General features: G+C 36.6%; 2 protein-coding genes across 8 annotated transcripts in view; both read right to left on the reverse strand.

The window, feature by feature from the left end:
- The window catches only part of nej (CREB binding protein nejire), a 255701-nt gene that overhangs the window by 137272 nt on the left and 102402 nt on the right, over nt 1-16027 (reverse strand). For 6 of the 7 annotated variants that reach the window (XM_081751729.1, XM_081751730.1, XM_081751728.1 and 3 more), the window contains exons 1-2: nt 6929-7491; nt 947-1971 (exon numbers count right to left, since the gene is read on the reverse strand). In XM_081751729.1, the coding sequence (XP_081607855.1) occupies nt 947-1971; nt 6929-7010 (1107 nt within the window). In that variant the 5' untranslated portion in view covers nt 7011-7491. Of the gene's footprint in view, nt 1-946; nt 1972-6928; nt 7492-16027 lie in introns of those variants that run through there. The other variant, XM_081751731.1, reaches the window with a different exon arrangement.
- LOC145681320 (uncharacterized) lies at nt 9748-10355 on the reverse strand. The gene is given in 2 exon segments (XM_081752980.1): nt 9748-10205; nt 10208-10355. Coding segments are annotated over 2 exon segments (606 nt in total).

Below are 16027 nucleotides of genomic sequence, written 5' to 3' on the forward strand. Positions count from 1 at the left end.
ATAAATTTCGCCTACAGTTATAAATCTTTATAAAAAAAAAATCGGAGAGACGATAGGACCCCTCTAAATACGCCCTATTATCTGGGAACAAACAAACAAACGAGCAAGCGAAAGAATTTTCGTCTTAAATGTCGATGGTGATTTCCCGGTTGCAATAGTTAACGATTTAAAAACCCAAACCCATTGTTACGAAGAGAAGAAAGCAGGATTGCTCCGTTACCCGTTCAAAACGGGACTTTCCCTACTCATCCTGTGCATGACACTTGTTTTCATACTATGCCCTACATACTGTACACTTAAGTCTCATTGTATTATGATTATTAACTTCCGTAACCGAAATAACAGAACAGAAACGGGATTTTACTTATTTTCACTTTAAATTATATTATTTCGGAATTTGATTTAAATCAGACTGATATATATCAATCCACACTGGTTACCACTGTTAGAACATTGGCAATAAACATGGGGTTTAAAGGAGATTTGACGAATGGGAATTGATCACGAGGCTTCCAATCACACAAGTAACAAGATACTAGTCTACATGATTATGATTTCCTGTCCAATCAATTCAAATCCATCCTTTCCCCACTGAACTGGACTTAAATATAGTTAAGTGAAAGTTTGAAGGCAAATCACTTTTCGAAGAAAATCCGTTTAACAGAATAGAAAGCATATTTTGAGTTACTATAGTTAATTAAACGTTGAAGACTCTTTAATACTACAACATACCACCCATTAAACCATTTCTTGAACAGAAACTAAAAACTGATGAAGCAAAGTACTATAAATTAAAGACTTAACCAACAGAATATCCTGATAAGAACTTTAATATTGCTCTAATTTTAACCTCGTTGCATCTAATCATATCAGTAACACCGTAGTGTATCAAAATACTTCACATTTTATTGGCTACAGTTATAGAAACAAAAAAGGGAAAACTTACCTGCATGCGAGGTCCTTGGACTCCCTGAACACCAAGACCAGGATGTCCCACCCCGGACTGATGAGGGCCATGGCCTTGAGGAGACTGTCCGCGAAAATGACCTTGCTGCACATTTGCCATACTTGCTGTCACTGTGCGTGTCATACTATGTCCAGCATTTGACATTAATGGTCCATTTGGTAAGCCTTGATGAATTTGGTTTGGCATTGGCCCTCCAATACTAGCATTAAGAGTACTCATCATACTAACTGGAGGCTTATTTAAACTGTTTGTCAACCCAATAGTATTACTAATCCCAGTATTTGTAACTGTACCTAAAGAATTCATTGTATTCGTCATACCACTGTTCATACTATTTGGCATATTTATACTTACACTATTAACAGTGCTTGTGAGTCCTGAATTTGGTATGCTCATTGCCATACTTGTAGTATTTGCCAATGACAATGCTACACTATTTGCAACCGAAGACATGGTCATTGTCATACTAGTGGGGGTAGCAAGGGAACTGGCTATACTGCTGGGTAAACTCGTCATATTACCTATTGAATCACTCATGCTTAGCGGAGTTGAAGTCGGTGTCCCAGTTTTACTCACTGACACATTGGGCGGGGATTGAAGACTTCCACTATGAGGACTTTTCGCACCACTCAAAGCACTTGCCAAACCTGGCAAACCACCACCTGGAGGACCAAGGCCAGCACCACCAACACCGGAAGTCGGTAAAGAATTCGCCAGGCTATGAGGAGGTGTTTTACTTTGCATTAAATGAGAGAGCTGATTATGTCTCTGATTCGCACTTGGACCAGCTCCTTCCTGAGGTTGAGTACCAGGTGTTGTAGAGTCCACTGCACCATTCTGCATACTCTGAGCTCCACCTGCCGTTTGTTGTCCAGGACCTGCTCCCGGCCCAGGTCCAGTGGCCGGTGGCTTAGATGACTCCGCACTTCCCCATGATCCAGAAGACATCAATTCATCAGGTAAATCATTTTCTAAATCAAACATGTCCGTGTTGGTGAACAGGTCTGAAATGACATTGAAGAGCAAATAAATATGTTAAACACCGTCCTCCCCACACGACATTTAAGGAAACAGTTATGCATACGTCATGAAATACTTAAATATTTCTTTTTAAATCATTTTTTGTAATACCGGTATCGAAATATCAAATGTAAGTATACCAGTGTATCTATTTAAATCATGCTCTTGGAGGAATCTAGAAGATGGTGCTCTGAACGAAACCCTAATCTTGGTAGTTGTACGAGCATCTTTAACAAAATTTGGAAGCACATGAATCAATCTGTAAATAAATGAATAAGAACCAAGGTTGGCAAACACCATGGTTTTTATTGAAAAAACCAAAAAACCAGGGTTTTTTTGGTTTAAACCCGGTTTTTGGTTTAAATAAGTTACTCTATGTATTTATATTAGACATGGACAGAAATTAGTTTGCTTCGCCTTGGTGTTAATATGCAACAACAATGTTATGCTAGAAGGGGTCACATAAGGTTAAAGCGGAATCCAAACCGCTCCTCGACCTACATCCAAGAGAAATTGTCCATTTGGACACGAAACCGAGACTAATTGGTTACAAATGTGATTGCTGACTCACTCACGAAGGACTCCTGATAAAAATACGTTGTACTGATCTTTACATAGGCCTACTTGTTAATACAATTGTCAAGAGTCATTTCAGAAGGACAAAAAGATCAACAGTTACACAAGTAAAACATTATACCAGAATGATATATAAAAATCAGGAACTCCCGCCTTAGCCATTGGGGAAATCCTGTTATTACTTTAAATGTATTTGTATGTAAAATCTTAAGGTCAACGTATCATAATTACAACGTTAAAACTAAGGTATTAAATTACAAATTTGGTATGTAGATATCATTCAATAAAATTAAAACAAAGTCAAATGCAAGTTGATCTTGGAAGCTACGTAGGCAGTTGATAAATTTTGCCAATTTCTATCAATATATTTAAGCAACCTTGGCTTGTTTATAAACAACATTCATTCAAGTACAAATATATAATTTGGTTTCACTTCGTATGTTTAGGCTTAACATCCGAATGAAATACCAAAGTCATCACGGAAAAGACTTTCGCTTAAAGGGACACCTAAAATCGCTACTTGGTTTGCACTTGAAAGATGGGTTGTGGTTCGACCGAGAATAACACGGGACCCCTTGATTAAAAGGTGAAAAGTAGATAAACGTAATGCGGATGGTTTGATGTGTGGAAACGTCACCATGAAGTTCACATTATTTTAACCATCTTTCGTTTTTTTTTCTTTTTGTTGGTTTAAACCGGTCAACCCTGATAAGAACGCACGATAACCTTGCCAAGATGGTTTTTTAAACATACTTCAACATCCCACCTGTCACTTGGAATAAAATGCACAGTTAGTTCATTCAATTCTTGTAGATCCAAAACAGGAAAAGAGAGACAGAATAATGATACAAAAAACTTACAATGTATTCACGTTCATTCAACTGTCTGTTACACTGTGTCAATACCCATGTATGGTGACCCTAATTATAGCAAGAACATTCACCAGCAATGTATATGATCTAAAAGATTATCATTTTACAAGTTTACAATCTAAACAAAATTTCAGAGCACAGGATCGTTCAGGATTGTGTGCCCCAGCAGTAATACTTAGTAACTGAAATATTGCTACCTCGTTTACATGTGCTTTGAGCCTGAAAATTGTTCACTCGTACGTGAGTATTTCTCCCAACAGCTTGTGCATTACCAAACTAATTCTTTCCCGACACATCCCTTAAATTTCAAGTAAGCGTACTTTTTGTTCTCTCAATTTACAACATTAGTTCAACTTTTATACTCTTTTGATTATAGAAGCACTTACCCGAACACTTGAAAATGCAAAATGAGTTGATATCGACGTTTTGGGATCTTGATACTATTTCTTATCGCTAAAATAAATCTGATGAAAACTTTCCTTTATTTATCACTAACGGACGTGAGAAAATAACATGGCACACTCACTAACTCAATAAATAGCATGAACGATGAAAAACACGATGACGGAACTATTAACTGTCAGAACAAATGGATTAAGTTCCGAAGACGGTTGTCTAATGAATCACATGGAAACCAGCGAACTAGGAGGTGCACTGATTATTATTAAAAAACCGAAAATCAGCACTTTTTGTTAAGTTACTCCCTGAGGAGATATTTACACTAAATATACTCTTCCGTCACAGGAAAAATAGTCTTCAGAATATATGGCCATGAATCTATCCCGTAACAACATTAGTTCAATTCAAAAAGAAGACAACTTGCTACAATACAATGTCACTGACATATCATAATCTGAACGTGGTGCTTGACCTCCATCATATGAAGAATTTTCTCAAAAGCAATTTCCTCTCCCAGTTTCTCGTAAACAGACTGATTTCACCACAATTCGCATCCACTCGTTTACGTTTACTACCACCCATACTGCCGTGCTCATAACTAGAAACAGTATTATCCATATAGTAGGATTCTGTACGTCGCAGAATTGAGTGTTTTCTGTGCACCAACAATAATAGCAAATTATAAGAATAGTCAACTCTACAGTACACCCAAGTATTGAAAATTACACCCAAGTATTAATTTCTGAACTGACAAACTAAAAAACAGAACTCTCTGATAAATTTAAATCGGCGCAAACAACCTCTGAATTGCAAGCAATACGTATGGGCCGTGCAATTTTAGCAAGAAATTGATTTAAAAGTAGACAATTTGTATAAATGGGCTTTTTAAGAGTGTTCAATACCATTCAGTCCCTTTATACAAAATGCAGTAATATGCAAGGGGTTACATTTGCATGCCGGTAAAGTACATAACTACTGTACGAAAAGATGAAGCAGTAGTATGTATTTGCTTGTCTGTCATTCCTCTCATATGAACAGAAAGCAAATTTGTCCTCATATTTCAAAAATAAAACATACTTGTCTTTCAAGTCAAAGGGCTCAAAACCATTTATATAACCTAATACAAAAGGAAAAATTTTAAAAAATAACGCTGCTCTACTAAATATTTTACAGATGATTGTACTTATACTTTATTAAGAACCGCAACACACATATCTAAGATCACGCTACTTGAAAGTATTCCTTACGTTCTTCAAGTAATAATTTATAACTATCTCACTTTTCAAGAGTGCATCGTACTGAAACTGTTTACCCACTGAAACAAAAGTGTCAAGAATATCTGAAGTTACTTCCAAACAAAAAAAATGCAATATTGATACTAAACAGAACCTATACGATTTACAAAATACTTGAATTAAGTTGCGCCTTTTCTGAAGATAACACGAGTTGCACACAATTATGCAATTTATATAATTACTGTACCACACGGTAATGGAATGAAATATGCTCACCACCTAGACCTATATATTGACAAATCACCATGAAGTAAGCACACAGGCGAGTATTTCCTAATCTCTACAACTTAAGAACAAAACTTACCGAAGTGTGTTTCCCATAATGAAACTGCCTTTGAAAGGAAAAGACTGAATGGCATTAAACTGAAATTTCAATTACTTACTAACGCCTGTATAGTGCACACAATGCCCTTGCACTACACAAAGTCTGCTCTACGATCATTCTACAGTTAAATTACAGACTCGACAGAAATCCTTTGAACTTAATTTAAACATTACCATCCACCACAGAACTGTAACGCATAATGGAATCACCTACATAAAAGTGATAACCACAATCACAGTTATTAAGCCCACACATGTACGCACTCATTACTAAAAATTATTCAGGAACTGAACAACGGTTCTTCCTGTATTTTCACAAAAAGTATTGTGTAAATTGTCACATAAAAAACCTAACTCCAATCACCTTCATTTTATATTATTCACTTTGCTCTATCGGTTCGTGTTAACAGTTTGCAGTATTCAGTGTCAAGGCTAGGTGAAGTGCGCTTCGTACATTTTCAATGGGATCCAAACTATATCTGCTCCCACGTCGCGTCACAGCATTGCACGGAAAGTTAAAAATGATAAACCGATCTAAGTTACTTTTGTGATATATCACTTTGCATATCAAAGTTACCTTATCAGTTCACACTGAAGAACAATCCACATACAAGGAACACTCACGAGCCCTAGTAAGCACGTATTGTGCAAAACGTGTTATTACCATTCAATATACGATATATTATTGCAATAAAGTATTACATACCAACATGGTGCACGGGAAAACAAAACTGAAAAGTTTTATACTCTGAAAAACTATTAATATGATCTTTGTTTACTACTCGCATTTGCCACGGCAAGAATTCTATGGTGAAATTTATACATGCACTTTCTATTACCATTAACTGACAGGAAGCTTGCTTTACTTGGTAAATAATCACAAAATATACTGTGTTTACATATTCCTCTGTTTACTTTCTTGTATTACTGAATGGTATATATTTAGTTCTTGTGGCTAAACACAAACCTGTACAAGTACTAAAAATTTGAACAGTATTTACAGTCAGTGTGAATACATAGCTAAATTCAATTATAACTAAACGTTTTTCAATTGACGATAATCCAACTTCTTTATTTTTGTGTGTGTTTCATTTTAATTGCTATGTTCGAACTCGTATCACAATAAAATCGTTCACTTTCAAAACAATACTGAGGCCAATCACATTCTACTCACGCTGAATCCACCTGGCTTTCTTAATGTAGTACACTAACATTAATTATAATTTTTATTCAGATTATCCACATGTAACAGGCAGTTTTGTATCTGCATACCTCATCCTTCACTCAGTTTTCCAGATTTAATTTAATTTAAAATTATATTTTTAAAAATATTTTATCTTCCTTGTAGCTCGAACGCTAGCCATTATGTCAATATCGGAAGGAACGCCTTCTTTACAAACGGTCGGTCAATTTACTGCTCATATCTGACTGTAAATTGCATTATGATAAACATATAAATCATAAATAATCCTTACCTGAGGAATCTGAAGTGGTTTGAAAAGGATCCGTCAATTTCGGCCGCTTATTCGGCGGCCCATCGACGAGATGATCAGCCATATCTCCCTGTTTACCAAACCGTGCCTGCTACACAGAACTGTATTTAATATGGATTGAGTCAGCCACACATGGCTCTATTACGGTCGGGGTACATAGCTTATACCTAAATATTGGTCTTCCGACAGTTCGATATAGAAGATATCCTTCAAGGCACATATTAATTAGACACTTTCAACCATAAGACATTCTCAAGCTTCAAACTGGCCGAAGAGCTTACACTGTGCCTCTCACCCACCATCTACATCTTCTCACCCAACAATGATACAGTCTTAAATCGACACTGTTTCTACTTTTAACTTGCTTTTCTAACAAACTTTAACCGCACAATATTAAACACCACACAAGAAGTCACTAAAATGTCCAAAAATTGTCCAGAAGGAGAAAAGAAGAAACAATAATTTGAAGAATAATTTCCAAATTTCCACACAGTCTGATTTAGTCAAAATGGCGGCTGTTGATGAAAAGTTTTTCTACGCTTGTCAGAAAATTTCCGACTATTAATGAGCTCGCTGTGAATCGGGTCCATTCATTGGTGGAGGCAGTCCTCGTGACGGAAACCCTTCCCGTTATTGGTTTGTCTGATCTACCGAAGACGTTCATGACATCACAACGAGAGACGAAAATTGCCGAAGTGTAATTGCTCCAGCGCTAGGCTGAGGAATATTGGAAATGTAATGAATAGGTAACACAGTTCAGATAAGCAATAAGATTTCGGAACTCGATACAAATCAAAAAACGGATGAAGCAGAATATGAGCTCATAAATTCGATTAAAAATAATTAACACTTCGATTTCTGAGTGTTTCAGTTTTGCCTATGCAGGAATGTATGTTAATAATTATTTCTTATAAATTACACAGCTAATAACGCTGATTTGTATACAGTAATATCACTTTAGTATTTGTGCGGTAAAATTAAGACGTGTATTCACGTATATTAATAATTAATTTGAGTTAACAGTCACTTTTCCTTTCAAGAAAAAAATCGAAATAGTTTCTTTCAATTACGAAGTCAATATTAAATATACAGGCTATGTATTCGACAGTCTATGTATTTGACAGTCTCTATTTCTGCATCAAGATTCCGGCTTACAATGGTTTAGAGATTCATTATTTGAGTGGTCTCAGTATATAATTAATTTTGTAACACAACATTTTTCTTTTCTTTCTTTTAAGACAGCTCTTTCCTTCAAACACTTTATTATTGAAAAGATCTTGACGATAAACAATGATATGGACATTTTTACCGGTACGAACCCGGTTCCCATTGTATGATGAAATAAAATAAATACTCGTGATAATTCTCATTTGCATAGAACCTAATCATGTATTTGTATTGTGCATTAAATAAAATACACTTAACATAATTAGCCAGCTGAATGTACAGGTAACAAGAAAAACGAAAGAAAGAAAAAAAACGGAAAGAAACAGGTGGTGTTTAATGGAACTTGTCTACTTTCGACAATGTGCTGTGCTTAGTATTTTGGAACGGAAACCAGTTTTCACCTGATTCCATACTATTACTTATATTAATGAATTGGACTATTAAATTTTCTATTTAACGTTCCTTTGAGTTTAGGTCGCGGTGTTTCAGTACTAGAGCACTCACTTCTGGCACATGGAGTCCCTAATTCGATCCCAGCATGCGTCAAGTGGAGCTAGTGGTAGATAAATTTCGTGTGCATGGGCTTTCTCGGTGTTATAGCCTCGGAGGATTATCGAGCTTCCCCGTGCCTATATGGTTAGGGTATGCATCCTCAGCATGGGAGACTCGGGTTCGATTTAAGGTGGGACTCACATTGTTCAGGTTCCACGTTAACCTGTAGGTCTATATCTCATATAGCCTCAGTCGTAAAAAGGACATTAAATTCTACGAATCAGAGCATAACGTAGGACGTTAAACTAGAGTTAAGAAGTTTCTATCTATATAGGATATATTAGACAATTTGGTTCACAATATTATATATATATATATATATATATATATATATATATATATATATATATATATATATATATATATATATATATATATATATAATGAATCAAATTGAATGTTACAAGCCAATATCCCGCGAACCAGGGACGTCATTTCAGACTTCGCTTGAGAGGGAAGAGCACCATCGACATAAAACTCACGTTTTGTACTAGTACATTAGTTGACAATCGATTAAAGTATATTAGCCACAGAAAGCAGAAAGATGTTAAGCGCCACTTTCCTTGATTTCCAACTAAGTGCATATTCTGACTAGGCCTACCCATTTCATGTTTAATGTTGTGCAGAAATGAGACAATATGAAAGGTCTGCAGTGTAAACTGAATTCTAGAAGAAAGAAAGAATCGTAATTAATTCGTGTAATATTCGTTTTAATGTTCTCCTGAGAAATTTACATTTTAGCGAGGGGATCATCCTCCCCTGATTTCACCAAGAGTCCCCAAATCGTGACACACCAACTTTGGGTCCAAGCTGGGAGCACCTCTTGGTTACACCTGTAGCGGATAAATCTATCGGTAGCAGATATTCACCGGTATGTGGTTGGATATAGCTCTGTTCGCTCATGCCAGGGGCACCACTACCCGCCGATTGCTCAACTTCGCGCTTGAGTAACGTAGCAAGGGTGGTCAGTTCGGGACTCGCCTCGTGAGTTCCCACGCCTCTCACGTCCGGGGTGCTTTTTCTTCGTGAGTCCCCTCGCCTCTCACGTTCAACGTAGTTTTCTTCGTCAGTCCACACACCATTCACGCACGAACTAAATTGTGTTCAATGACATCTCCATGTGCTTGAATACATAAAGTAATCCTTTTACGAAAATGTGCTACAGTATTCAATAAAACGTTCCGTGGGATTTGTGTACAAGCTAATCGAATTCGCTCTATCATATCTTCTCTGGTTGTTGGTTGGCGTTCATACACAACGTTCTTCAAATATCCCCACAGATAAAAGTCTGGGGAGGTTAAATCTGGGGATCGTGCAGGCCATAGTACTGGTCCGTTCCTCCCAATCCATTTCCCATTGAAACGCGTGTTCAAATACTGCACCATTCTCCGCGCACAATGGGGTGGCGCTGCATCTAACTGCACCCACATTCTTTGTCGTGTCTCTAAGTCCACATCCTCAAGCAAAAATGGCAAATCGTGTCTGAGGAAGTCCAGAATAATGTCACCAGTTACGTTTCGATCGAAGAAGTGTGGACCAATCCATTGACAATGCCACACGAGTCATTAATAGTCCAATGGTGTTGAGCATCTACTGTCCTATGCCAACGAGGATTGACATCTGACCAGTAGTGACAGTTATGCCTATTGAGTTCACCAGTACTGCGAAATGTAGCTTCGTCCGAAAACATGACATATCTATTTTTAAAAAACACACACAGGAACATTTCTACACGTTTCCTGTGGCCACTGACAAAACTCCATACGATGTAACTTGTCGTTTGCAATAAGGGCTTGAGTTAGAGTTATGTGATAGGCATGATATTTTAATTTTTTCAAGAGTCTAAGGGCAGTTCTTCTAGGTATCCCTATTTCCCTCTCCATCTGCCTACTACTAATATGGGGATTGATGTGAATTGCTGCTAAAATAGTTATCATTTGTGCATCATCGTCGTAGTTGCGAGCTGACCTTACACGCATCAGACGACCCTCACGGGCTCTTACTTCAATATGTCGGATCATTGTATGGTTTGGTGGCCATCGATCTGGATAACAGGTTTGATATAAAGCAGCAGCTTGCCGATCATTTTTGTGACATTCACCCAAAATAAGTAGCATGTCAACAATTTCGTTTGGAGTATAATTAGTCATATTCTTATGAACGACTATATTTCAGACAGTCAATAAAAAAAAGTAAGAAGTACAACTACTACTAATACTAATTCGTAGAGATAATAAGAATACGTAGCAGTAGTGTAGCTTGAATTTTTTTTAGGTGGGGCCAATGAAGGGCCGAAGAAAATTTTGAGGGGGCCATCTCCAATGAATGAAAATTTTTATTCACAGTTACACACATTATATATATATATATATAATTGTGTGTGTGTGTTCAAGGTGAATGTTTTCATCTTTATTGTTCATGATTTTACTCTTTCACAGTGAAAATGTAAGAATTTACTACCTCACACAACTAGGATACACTAATACAATTGATTTCTAATATAAGTAAGTAGTTATTTAATCACGGCGTTTAAAATATGTGTGGGTGGTTGATTTACGTGGAAGCACAGAAATACATTTTTACAGTAAAGAAAATAACATAGATTCATCGTCTCTACTTAAAAGAGGATCTTTCTATTTTTGTGGGCAGTAGCAAACTCATCGAATCAGCTTCTTCAAGACCTAACGATTTAGCAATTTTCTTCAATATAAAGTAATCCTAAACTTTTTACCGTATCATCAGTCATTGAATTGCGTATATGTCTAATCTTTTCAAACATGAGAATGACCTTTTACATGTAACACTAGAAACTGGTATAGTCACAGAGATGACATCTAGCTTGTAGGTTTCTAGGAATGCATTTTTGTAGACAAAATAGATCAATGAAATTCATCAAGAAATCAACTTTGGTTTTCTCTCGTCTTCATACAATTTAATGTAGTTGGGAGGATTTTGAGTTTACATTTGGATGTTTCTAGATCATTTCCATAATGCTGGGCCATGAGCTATACAATGTTGTAATTTAGAAAGTTTTCACTTTTTGGATGTAGAGCGGTGATTGATCTAATGATTTATTTTCCTACATGATCCAAAGCAGTTTTCCATCTCAGTGATTGTCGTATCAATAATAGGCAGAAAAATGTCTCTTAGTATGTTATCTTTAGAAAATTCGTTTTCTGCCTCCAATGAAGGAAGAGATTCATCCAAAATGAATTTGTGATATTTCGATGGCAAATGTCAGTTCGTTTCCACGAGGAACCCCTATAGTCTATCTGTTTCCGGCAATGGATTTTCTTTGCATATCTCCAAACATTCTTGATAAATTTCTTCGAATGTTGTTCGTTAAGAGTCACATTCTCCAGACCTCATCTTCGATAGCATTTGAACTAGTGAATCTACAAGAATCAAACCTTCCGACATGTCTGCATCTACTTGAGATAAGGCGAAGCTCAAAGTTATAGTATGCCAGCGGTTATCTCAAAATTTACTATCCCGAAAACATTCCCTCTTGTACAGATTACACTAATTTTCGGGATGGAATTATGGAAGTAAATAAATATCACAAGTTTCAGATTTGGTTTCATACCATATAATATAAATAGTGTATGGTATATAAACTGTATTAATAATAATAATAAAGTAAAATGTGATGGACAAGGATAAATGTTCTTAAGAGACAAATGTCGGACAGAAACAATACTTGAACTCTAACAGGATATTGATTTGCCGTCCCAGCCCACTTTAAATTTTAAACTTTGCTCTTGAAGCTTAAGTTTCACTTTAAAGTAAATTGTAAATAATTATGTATTCTTAACATTTCAGAAAAATGTCCCGATTACACACTCTGAAAATATGGTAGCCTAATCAGTGACGAAACTAGACATTTGGCGCCCAGGGCATCTACACCAATAAAAACACAAATTAGTTTGCTGGCGCCCGGGGCAACTGCACCGATTGCAGCCTCTTGTTTTGATCTAGCCGTAGTTCAATTATTTTTAGTTAATTTTACCCTTGAGCTCTAAAACTGAGTAATGAATTTGCCTTTACTTCATTAAAATTATGAAGTGAACACTCTTTGAAGCAAAAAGAGGAAATGTTTTTCTTTCCCTAATATTAAACAATATCAGAACAGACATTTCAATGGGAACTCCTTACAGCAAAAGAAGTATACGTGGCCTTTTTCTTTCTTTCGTTTGTTTACCTTCACTAGGTTTTTTTTTTAATTTTTTATTTTAGAATTTGACGTGAATTCAAATACACAAAACACTTCATACCCACACCGAATGGCCAAAGCTCAGCGGTAGAACATCAGCTTAAGATTCGGAAGATGGTATGATCGACTCCATGTGGGTAAATATTTCGACTGAGGAGTTTACCAAGATTCTTCCTCAGTGTTACTAGGGAAATTTTTATGGTCCTATTGACTCGTTTCCCTCATTTTTATCCCCTGAACCTCGGATGTTTCAAATCCTTAAAATAAATGTAGTTGAAGTAACTTAACGCTACTTTCCTGTAGTCGATGCTAAATTAATACTGTTAGTTTTAAGATTATATTTGAAGGAGGTGTATTCATTAGTATATCCTATTAAAAAATTCACGTCACCATTGATTTACTGTTCTGCATAATTCCTACAACGTAAATTTCTCAGAAATGCTTAATGCTTAATTTTTCTCAAAAATGCACATTTTGAACAAAAATATGTGATGAAAGTGGGTATTCAGTGACTGAACGTACTGAATGGAATATCTGTGGACCAGTCCCACAAACTCCTGATATCTCTCTGATTACTAAACGTAAGATAACCTGATCACGAGAGTAACTACCAGTTTTACACAAAACAACATTACTACCGCGACCAAGTGTAATAGTTTACAGCAGTGTATGCTATTTGTAAATAAGCATCTCTTATTTTAGTATGACTTTCAACTTCGAAGTGAATGAGAAAGCCGACTAATTTCGCTTTTCTTCTGGTTCTTTGTCGAAAACAAAGAAGATAACCAGATAAGTGACAGAGATTAAAAGGAACGTTCAGATAGTGAGGTCAATGAATGCACCTTGCAGATTTCGATGAATTAGATCTTGCTGTACTACATACAAAAACGAGCGTGGAGCTTTTTAGTGCTCGGAACGCAGACTATTGCAACATACGGTATTCTGCACAAGCTGCAAGGCCAAAAAATATACAGAAAGTACGCAGGGGCGGAGCAGGCCAAATTTTCACACGGGCAAAGTGACTTTTTGGCGCCCTTCCCCTAGTAGTAGCCTATATTTTACATTTTATCATAGTGTTTTTCATAGTTTAAACCAGGAGCGTCATTTCAGATTTTGCTTGGGGGGGCAAGACCTCTTGATATAAGTAAAATTTCGCGTTTTTCACTGATTTACTACTATTCTAATGATAAAATCTATATACATCTCAAACTCAGGGGGGCAAATGCCCCTCCCTACCCTCCCTAAATGACGCCCCTGTTTTAAACCCATTTTCAAAAAGAAATCCATTACCTAGGAAAACTTCACAAAGAATATGGCCCGCTATAAACAATACCAACTCCACCCCCCCCTGGTCTAGTGGCTAGCACGCCTGCCTTCTGTGGTGCCGGGTCCAATTCCCGGTGGATTACTGTTGAACGATAAAAGTGGTTCGGATTCCACTATAATTAGTATCCACATCTCCCTTGCCCATTAATGCATAACCGTGGAACGCTAAACTCAATCAAACAAACAAACAATACTTAATTCCCGGCACTCTTTATTCTACATGCCATCTCTCCATTTTTCGATAGGCCTACAGCCCCCTTAGTACTATGAAACTCTCTTCTTCCATAGTGAAATGGAAAAAGATTATATAATTGCCACTACTTTACAAGAATATAAACCAAAAACGTCAGTAGAAAGCACATTATAAAATTTACTTTTTGAGGCTCGTTTTGGTGCCCCTGTTTCTCTGGCGCCCCGGGCAGTCGCCCGGCCCTTAGTCTGCCCTTGAAAGTACGGACGCATAACTAAGGACTGCGGAGGAGAGGTTAACCTTCATGTTATGCCACTGGTTTGACGTGTTTGAAATGTTCAGTAAGTGATAGGTTAGTGAAATAATTTCGACGGTTACTGATGTTTAAAGTTTAGCTAAGACTTTAAAGTTTAGTTTAAAGTCTAGCTACCTAATCAAATACATTTGATATCGCGATGTCACAATTTGATTTTTCCTCACATAAAAAAGATAAAAACAATAGTAATAAAAACCCTTACTCGTACTGGGCTCCTAACTAACTAACAACCTAATTCTTACAGACTAGTTGCTCTGACCAACTGAGTTTCGATTTCTTACGCGAAAGAAGTCTGTTATATTAAGAGGCATGCTTTTCATTATCAAAACTGTTCGAAGTAATACGAACATGGCTTAAGAACAGAGACGGAACTGAATTACCACTCGATTGACCTTGAGGGCAAATCACCAAAGCGTAGCTATAAACGTAAGTTCAGCATGCATTTCTCTGGAGTTGTGTTCAGTATTCCTATCTGCCAGTCATGCTTGTTCGTAGGAGTAATATGTTACAAACCTAACCTTTCGATAGAGCACAATGACAGAGAATCAGAGGAAAGGAATTCTTGCCATTGTGAACGTGGGATACCACACTGTGCAATAAAACTGCCTCGTCTCCTTGAAGTGATATTTCATCGAAAATAACTCGTTTTCCTTTATATAGTCTATCCGAAGTTTTTGTGGGTTTCAAAATGAGGAAATGTTACTGACAAACAAGAACGCATTTAGGGGTGGGTCCAGGGGGTCCGGACCCCCTCTGAAACCCCAACTTTTCTGTAAATTTAGCCTAATTTTGGGGATTATCTTTTAAAATTTTATTATAATTTATTCTAATATTGAAGTCGGGCCCCTCCCGAAATAAATTACTGCATACGTGTCTCTGACAATTTTCAATATATTCGTTAAATAATAAAGTAAAGTAACTAAATTAGGAGCAAAAAGCTTTAACACGGGCTAACTTTTGTCAACTGCTAATATTGCTAGAAGGGATATTAATAGCAAAAACTGCTAGTCAATGCTAAACCTTGGAACGTCATCCCGAACAACAAGTCTATTATTGAGAACTACATATGAAACATGTTATTAAAACTTATCCAGCTTTTATCTGGCATGAAATTATTATATACACCAAAATTCACTCTCCTAAAATGTGTATCTAAACATTGCTCTACGTATCTACGAAGCAATGAAAATTTTTTATCGAAATATTTGGGCAGGAAACTCTAACAGCCAGCCATTTTATTTAAATCGTAATAAACCCTGTAACCGTACGTTAACGTGAGGACAAAGCTTGGTCCATTGGTAAATTGTTTGAAGAATA

Source organism: Thermobia domestica, chromosome 3, assembly GCF_964235325.1.
Source record: "Thermobia domestica chromosome 3, izTheDome1.hap1.1, whole genome shotgun sequence".
Lineage (NCBI taxonomy): Eukaryota > Metazoa > Arthropoda > Insecta > Zygentoma > Lepismatidae > Thermobia > Thermobia domestica.